Source organism: Capsicum annuum, chromosome 1 (genome assembly GCF_002878395.1).
Source record: "Capsicum annuum cultivar UCD-10X-F1 chromosome 1, UCD10Xv1.1, whole genome shotgun sequence".
Lineage (NCBI taxonomy): Eukaryota > Viridiplantae > Streptophyta > Magnoliopsida > Solanales > Solanaceae > Capsicum > Capsicum annuum.
Genome location: NC_061111.1, coordinates 6533989 through 6543311, shown reverse-complemented (window position 1 = coordinate 6543311; position 9323 = coordinate 6533989). Strand labels below are relative to the sequence as shown.

Genomic DNA, 9323 nt, shown 5'->3' with positions numbered 1-9323 from the left:
TTTTAATTGGTATTCATAAGAAAAGTTAGGTGTTAGCAAAAGTTGACAAATTAGGAGAGGAGGCACTGTTAGGGCGTTCTGCGGCTGTTGCTTAAAACTTTTAAACTTCATGCAGTTATAATCTATCATGTTATCTGATAATGTCATTGGTATATTAAATAATTTATTTTAAATAACTAAGAATGTTAATAACAATTTTTTATTTATTTATTTGGTCAAGAAGGCTATCATGCCCTTTCTCCACCGTCATTTTCACGATAAACGATTTTTTTAATTTATTAATTACAACGGAGATAGAGGCAGGGAAAATGGATGGAGAGGATTATAATGAGCCATAAAATTTGAAAATTTTAAGCTTTTAATTAATTTCTGCTAATAAATATTTTTATCCCAAGGGACTGAACGCTAATTTCGTTCTCTTTTATGTTAAAAAGTTGATATGTAAGTATTATATTTTAAGAGACAGTGGCCACACCTCGATAAAAGTAATGGTGTGGTCAACTCTGAATATGTGACTCTTCGATGGAGAAGGACCACGCTAGTCATGGACATCAATGGTATCAAAGTGTGCCTCTTCCTAACGTTGATTTAAGGGAAACAAATTCAAGCATCGATCTCCTGTTAGTATGTATATCCGTATATAACTAAGTGATACATTATCGCAGTTACATAATTCAGATCGATTTCAGGTCTGAATAGATGAAGCATCATAGGAAAGAGGATGGAAAATATGAAGAACGTATTAACTCATTAGTAAATTAATTAAGATAAAGAAAACGTTAATTATAAAAGCAAATAAAATGTATACATATATACATTTCTCTCGGCAGAGCTATCATTTTGATCATTATTATTAACAAATAACTTGATGATAGACGGGGAAAAAAAACTATACTAAGAGTAATTTAGTTTTTATTACAACTCTATAAATTATAATTACAATTCAAAGAAAAGTTAATAGGAGTTTTTTCTAGTATCTGGAAGTCCAATGAAGAGCTCTGTCTCTACTTCCATAATTTGTCTTCCATCATCTTTCTTTTCTTTAGCAATTGTTGTCAAAGTCAATGATAGCATCTCAGACTGAAAGAGAAAAAAAAAAAAAAAAATCGATTATAAATAATCTCATTAAAGAAAAAAAAATTACTCGTAAAAAGTTTAACGTAACACTATTATAATTAAATATGAAAAGATGTAAAGGATATATATAATATCACATAAATTGAGACGCAGAGAGAGTATGATCTATTGGTAGCAAAAGACTAAAATACTGGTTATGGTGTTGACCATATTATATAGCACTCCACTAAGAAGAAAAAGATGATAGAAACCAAGTATAATTGCTCATTAAGGGTTTATTTATAGGTAGTGACAAGATTAAAATTGTTCTATTATCTACGTATATAATATAATTTTTCAGCGACGAAGATTCAAATTGAGCTAAACCACTTAGCACAACCTAGCTACCTTTCTCAACACATTTTTAATATCTTGCATATTTTTCTGTTATAATGTAATAACACTGTCCAGGTCAACTTATTATGTTCATCTCAGATATCTTATAGTTACTATATGATTATGTTGTTTATGCTCATCAAAGGCCTATATTTATGCAAATGAGAAGAAGTCACTTAGTAAGTCTTATCGATCTCTATACTAGAATTTGAATACTAGTATTTCAAATTTAGTAATTAATCTAATTTCATTTACCATGTCTTAACCAAATTAAGCTTAAACATAGAGAAATATATGCAAGGACATTGATATATATGCAAATATCTCACCCTTTTCTTCAAGTCTGCATTTTCTTTCAATAGGATTTTTCCCTGAGACAAGAGAAAAAAAATGTACTTTATATACAAGCCAAATGGGGATTAAAAATTTTTTACTTTAATGGATATTATTATTATGTATACTTCAAAGGTATTTTACCTCTTCCTTCAATTGAGCAATCTGTTCCCTGAATAACAGGTTCTGAAACAAAATAAAAAAACAAACAAACAAAAACATGGTAGGTTTAATTGTCAAAGCTTCACTAGCTTGATGGAGAAAAAACATCACCTAAATTCCAAATATATATATGTGTGTGTGTTAATATTGTTAGAGATGTGTAGATATTGTAAAGAACTTACCGTACTATATATTAGTGTAATATAGGTTTAATCCAACAACATACCCAGCGTAATCTCACATGTAGACCTAATTAATCCCTACATCGTGGAAATCAGTTTGTATAATATTGTATCCAAATGGATTTAAATAGAGCGATATAAACAATGAGAACTCGTATAGTTTGATATCTATGTGTTTGGTAAACGCCTAAATTTATAATGTGGGAGATGAACCAGGCCAATGTTGAAGCAAAATTCATTGTTATCAAGTTGCGGACTGGCTAGCAAAGCTTGCCACAACCAATAATGAAGTTGTGGTATACCTCTCATTTCAAGAACTTCCCAAAGGTGACAGGACCTTTTCTCCCAGATAAATCTCAATAGCCTACTAGTATTAGGACAAAATTTGATAAGGCTAATTTTTTTGTAAGCTAAACCTCATTTGCTAGTATCGGCACAGGAGTATTATTAATGGATTTGCTCCTGTTTTTGTGAAAGGATGTCTTCATCCTTTGTGTTGTATGTCTCGGAGGTAAGGCTTATATCCCCTCCTATTAATAAGATATAATACAACAATAACAACAACAAAAAAAAAAAAAAAAAAAAAAAAACCACCTAAATTTATAAGCTAAAATCAGTCATATGCTAGTCATCACCCCAACTTATATTTACCTTTTCAAACTTATAAACACTTTCGGTTAGACCAAGTACTTTTAACACTATTTATTTTTTTCCTTGTCCTCAATATATTCTTCCCAAAATAGAACTCTACTCCTTGTATATATAGTTACTAAATTTATATTTTCTGAAGATAACTTTAAGGACATATCAAATACATCAATTTTTATAATAAGTTTCAACACTCCTATCCAAACACGTAACAATTTTAACGTGTTTTTCATCACTTAATACATACTTACAGAGTTATTTGTGTGTGTATATATATAATGGAGAGAGAGAAAGAGGGGAGAAAATTATGCACCTTTCTTGCCCTAATGTTGCTTAAACCTCTTTCCAACTGTTCTTCTACCTGTTCAAGCTCATCCAAGGTGGAAGATTCTAGACCTTGTCCTAAAAGCTTTCTGCAATAACAATGCACAAATAATTAACTATAACAACAACAACATATCCAATGTAATCTCACAAATCGAGAGGGCAGGGGCAGCTCAATATAATTGGTTGCCTGAAGCGAAATTTCAAAATGAGGCCTTCACTTGTTTTTTTTAAAAAAAATATATATATATTTAGTATATATGTTTTGTTTGAAGTCAGTTTCATAGCTTTTTGAGATGCGAAGTAATGAATAAATTTATTTTCTAATCGATTTCTCCCAATAATTTCAATTTTAATTGTAAGTACGCCTAATCCATTCAATTTCTCTTGAAACATTGTTGACCTCAAGTAAAACTTTATCAGTTTCAATTTTTAAAAGCTTTTGCCAGCCGGGGCAATTGCTATAGAAACTCTATAAGCAATATATGCATTTGAAAAAAAATAAAAAAAATTTATCTGATAGAAATATTTCTTTCCTTTCTACTCCCTTTGTGCCACTTTAACTATTATTTTAATTCTAAGTTATCCCTATTTATTAGTTTTTTTTTTTAGGATTGAACAATATTAAAAAGAAATCTTTTTTAATATGGTATGGTTAAAAACAATTATCAACTTTATTTTTGAATTCCTAAAAGTGAAGCTAACTTTTTTTGAGCCAACAACATTAATTTGAGACTGAAAAATATTCAAAAATACTCAATATTTTGTAAAAGAAAAACTCCAAAAAGCCTTTGCTTGAGAGGCTTCACCTTGAAGCTGGCACTGCAAGAGGGTGGTGCATACGCATCCTTGTCTTATAAAAATAGAACGGAAAAGGGATAAATATTCCCCCGAATTACGATAAATAGTACATATATATCCTCCGTCATACTTTGGTTATACATATGTCCCTACTGATAATGTAAGACACATATGCCTACTATTTTATTAACGGTAGAGATATATGTGTATTCAAAATATGACGGAATATATATATATACCTATCATAGTTCGGAGATATATTTATCCCTTTGATTCTGATAGACCTCGATAAAAGTGACGCAAAGAATAAATATTTCATAATTTATTTATTTTTTAACCAAAACCCATTCACCCAAGCTTTCACCTGTCGTGGTGGAGGGAATATTTGTTCATATATAATCATTTAATTTGCTAGTTTTATATCTACTCTAAACAGAAATGAGGAGACAATTAACCTTTTGGAGTCTTCAAGAAACTCGAGCTTTCTAGTCATGGTTGCAATCTCCTCTTTCAAATGCTACACAAAATATATGATTATTAATTTCTCAATAACATTACTAATATGAAACTCAGCAAAGCAAGCACATTCTTAAGTACGTACAAATTAAACCACAATCTTCATATTCATAAAACAGCAATATATGTTGTGGTTGTAAATTTCTATGGCCCACATACTTAATTTATTTATTGGTTTAATAATAATTGAATAAGTTAAATCTTTAATTTATATGGAAAGTTACCTAGGATAATTACTGACTCCTAGTAGGATAATGATTGTATCCACCAATCACGTTGATGGAACGTGAAAACATAACTGACTATTTCCATTATAAAAGGGGTCCTCTCTCTGCCAAAAGAATAATAAGCTTCATCACAATTATTCTGAAAGTAAGGTAAGGAGAGAAAAACAATTCAATGATTCTGCTATTACGCTTTTGCCTCCATCACAATTATTCTGAAAGTAAGGTAAGGAGAGAAAAACAATTCAGTGATTCTGCTATTACGCTTTTGCTTCTGCTAAAATCATGGAGAATTTAGGTAAGTAATTCTTCATTGAATTACTGTTATTATGTGTATGTGAAAAATCATTAAGTTCAATGTTCCTGAATAATACAAAGGATTATGGATAGAATTATTTATGTATAAGATTGTTTAAGTTTATATAATCCGTTTTATGCTTACATGTGATATCAGAACCTGATTTTCGGAACAAGTGATTTTCCATTAAAATTAATGTTTCTCCAGATCTTGTGAATTTTAATTATGTTTGTTAGAAATTTCACAATCATTGAATAACGAAATTTGAAATATTGATATTATTATAATTGATTCTATTTAAAATAATATGAGTTTAATCTTTATTATTTTAAATATTAAAGTAACAACTCTTTGTTGTTAGAACGTTGTAGTATGCAATAGTAAAATTTATTGTTTCTTAATATAACTTGGAATCATAAATGTAAGATTCGCTAATCACCAAAATGGTCGAATCTTTATGAAATTAATTTCAAAATAAAGGTCAAAGTTTAAATTAATTACCCATTAATCTTGATGCTTATAATTGATCTAATAATTATGAATAAATTAAATTTTTGGTCATAAGACATTTGTGGATCACCCAAAGGTTGATTGTTTGTTCGTATGACCAATAAATATTAAAGAGATAATTTTGATGTATCGTTAGTTTTATTTATTTATCCAAAGATGATAAATATTATTAATTGATCCATTAAATATTATCGTTTGTGTTAAATATATTTTAAGCATCATTATGTTTAAAGTTGTATTTTGATGTTTAGCCCATAGGAGAACATCAATATACATTTAAGTAAGTTATTTCTGAATTTGATAATGTGTTTAAACTCGTAACTCAAAGTATTAACAAATGAGCATGTTCTATTTCAGCAATTGCCCTTCATTCGCACTCTGCCTCTGTTACGACTTTTAATGGACTTAACTTTTCAGATTGGTGCGAACAGATCAAATTTCATCTTGGAGTTTTAGATCTTGATACTGCACTTTTACTCTGAAAAGCCAACTGCTATTACTAAAGCTAGCAGTGATGAAGAAAAGTCTTATTATAAGTACTGGGATCGGTCTAACAGATTAGACCTAATGTTCATGCGAATGAATATTGCGGGCAACATTAAGTCTACCCTTCTCAAAACTGAAAGTGCGAAAGAACTTCTGAAGCTTGTGAAAGAGTCTTCCCAAACTGTTGATAAGTCTCTTGTTGGGACACTAATGGGTACTTTGACTACCATGAAATTTGATGGTTCACGTACTATGCATGAGCATGTCATTGAAATGACAAACATAGCAACAAGACTTATGTCATTGTGAATGGAAGTGGAACAAAATTTCCTTGTGCAGTTCATTATCAACTCATTACCGTCTGAGTATGGTCCTTTCCAAATGAATTACAACACCGTGAAAGACAAATGAAACGTGCATGAATTACATGGTATGTTGGTTCAAGAGGAAACAAGGCTAAAGAATCAAGGAACCCACTCCATTAATTATGTAAATCATCAAGAAGCTGAAAAGAAAGGAAAGAAGCATGGTAAGGGACAACAGAAACAACTTAATGTTAATCAGTCCTCATCTCAAGTACATAAGAAAGGGAACAAGAATGGAAAGTGTCATTTCTGTGGAAAATCTGGACACTTTCAGAAAAATTACCTGAAACGTAAGGCATGGTTTGAGAAGAAAGGTACGCCTTGTGCTTATACATGTCTCGAATCAAATTTAACTGAAGTTCCTTATAATACTTGGTGGATTGACTCTGGTTGTATTGTTCATGTTTCTAATACTATGCAGGGATACCTTACAATCCAAACCATAAACAAAAATAAAAGATTTGTTTACATAGGGAATAGAGTGACAGCTCCAGTTGAAGGTGTCGGGACTTATCGTCTTATTCTTGATACTGGACGTCACTTAGATTTAGTAGAAACTATTTATGTTCCTTCTCTTTCGAGAAATTTTGTTTCTTTGTCTAAGTTGGATAAGACTGGATATTCTTTTAATTTTGATAATGGATGTTTTAGTTTGTTTAAGCATAATTATGTCATTGGTACTGGTACTCTTTATGATAATTTATACAAACTGAATCTTGATAATCTTTTTACCGAAACACTCTTAACTCTGCATCATAATGTTGGTACCAAACGAAGTTTAGTGAATGAACAATCTGCTTACTTGTGGCATAAACATTTAGGTCACATATCTAAAGAAAGGCTGGAAAGATTAGTTAAGAATGAAATTCTTCCAAATTTAGATTTTACTGACCTTAATATTTGTGTAGATTGTATTGAAGGAAAACAAACAAAACACACAAAAAAAGGAGCCACAAGATGCACACTGCTTCTTAAAATTATACACACTGATATATGTGGTCCTTTTAATATCACATCTTTCAATAAAGAAAAATATTTTATCACTTTTATTGATGACTTTTCACGTTATGGATATATCTATTTGTTGCATGAAAAATCTCAAGCGATTAATGCCTTAGAGGTATTTATTACTGAGGTTGAAAGACAACTAGATAAAAAGGTGAAAATAATTAGGTCTGATAGAGGTGATGAATATTATGGAAGATATGATAAAAGTGGACAACACCTATGTCCATTTGCTAAATTCCTCAAAAAGCGTGGCATATGTACTCAATACACAATGTCTGGCACACCACAATAAAATGATGTGGCAGAAAGGCATAATCGTACATTAATGAATATAGTTAGGAGTATGTTAAGTAATTCATCTTTACCTCCCTTGTTATGGATGTATGCTTTAAGGACTGCCGTTTACTTGCTAAATAGGGTTTCTAGTAAAGCAGTCTCAAAGACACCTTTTGAACTGTGGACTGGTAGGAAACCTAGTTTGAGGCACCTGCATGTTTGGGGTTGCCCGGCAGAAGTTAGAGTTTATAATCCACAAGAAAAGAAACTGGATTCAAGAACAATCAGTGGTTTCTTCATTGGTTATCCAGAAAAATCAAAGGGGTATAAATTTTAATGTCCTAATCATAGTACGAGAATAGTTGAAACTGAAAACGCTAGATTCTCATTGAGAATGACAAAGTTAGCGAGAGTGAAGAACCACGTAATATGGAAATTAAAGAAGTTAGGGTGAAAATTTCTCTATCTTGTACTTCTTTTAAATTTGTTGTTCCTGAAGTCGTTGCACAACAAAGTAATCAACAAGAACAACAAATTAATGCTCCTACTAATGAAGTCATAATTGATGAACCTGTAGTAGATGAACCACAATAAGTAGCATCAAGAAGATCTCAAAGACAAAGAAGATCTGCTATTTCTGATGATTATTTGGTATATCTGCACGAGTCAGAAACTGACTTGGGAATTGATGATGATCCAGTTTCATTTTCACAAGCTATTGAAAGCAATAGTTCTGATAAATGGATAAATGCTATGAAAGATGAGTTAAAATCTATGGAACAAAATAAAGTTTGGGACCTTGTTGAATTATCCGAAGATTGCAAAAGAGTTGGGTGTAAATGGGTCTTTAAGACCAAACGCGACTCAACTGGCAACATCGAACGTCACAAGGCATGACTTGTTGCCAAAGGTTTTACTCAAAAAGATGGCATTGACTATAAAGAGACGTTTTCACCTGTCTCTAGAAAAGATTCACTCAGAATTATAATGGCCTTGGTAGCTCATTATGACTTAGAGCTACATCAAATGAATGTGAAAACAGCCTTTCTGAATAGAAATTTAGAGGAAGAAGTTTATATGAATCAACCTGAGGGGTTTTCTATTAAAGGAAAGGAACACATGGTGTGTAAACTTAAGAAGTTAATATAAGGACTTAAACAAGCTTCCCGACAATGGTATCTTAAGTTTAATGAAACGATTGTCACCTTTAGATTTAAGGAAAATACTGTTGACCGGTGTATATATTTGAAGGTCAATGGGAGTAAGTTTATTATGTTAGTCTTGTATGTTGATGACATCTTGCTTGCTCCTAATGATCTTGGTTTGTTGCATAATACCAAGAAATATCTCTCTACTAACTTTGAAATGAAAGATATGGGTGAGGCATCCTATGTGATTGGAATAGAAATATTTCGAGATAAATCACAAGGATTGTTAGGATTGTCTCACAAAATCTATATTAATAAAGTATTAAAGAGATTTAGAATGGAAAAAATGCTCATCAAGTCCCGTTCCAATTCAGAAAGGAGATAAGTTTAGTCTCAATCAATGTCCAAAGAATGACTTGGAACGAAAGCAAATGAAAGATATTCCTTATGCATCAATAGTTGGGAGTCTTATGTATGCCCAAACATGTACAAGACCAGACATCAGTTTTACTGTTGGAATGCTGGGTCGATATCAAAGTAGTTCTGGAATGGATCACTGGAAGGCTGCAAAGAAAGTATTACGATACTTA

At 31.2% G+C, this 9323-nt stretch overlaps 1 protein-coding gene across 1 annotated transcript in view; it reads right to left on the bottom strand.

Moving 5' to 3' along the window:
• Positions 1 to 762: 762 nt before the first annotated feature.
• The window catches only part of LOC107866303 (agamous-like MADS-box protein AGL19), a 17822-nt gene continuing 9261 nt past the window's right edge, over positions 763 to 9323 (bottom strand). The window contains exons 3-7 of the mRNA XM_016712421.2: positions 4358 to 4419; positions 3091 to 3190; positions 1930 to 1971; positions 1782 to 1823; positions 763 to 1080 (exon numbers count right to left, since the gene is read on the bottom strand). Coding sequence (XP_016567907.1) covers positions 955 to 1080; positions 1782 to 1823; positions 1930 to 1971; positions 3091 to 3190; positions 4358 to 4419 — 372 coding nt within the window. The 3' untranslated portion in view covers positions 763 to 954. The remainder of the gene's footprint in view (positions 1081 to 1781; positions 1824 to 1929; positions 1972 to 3090; positions 3191 to 4357; positions 4420 to 9323) is intronic.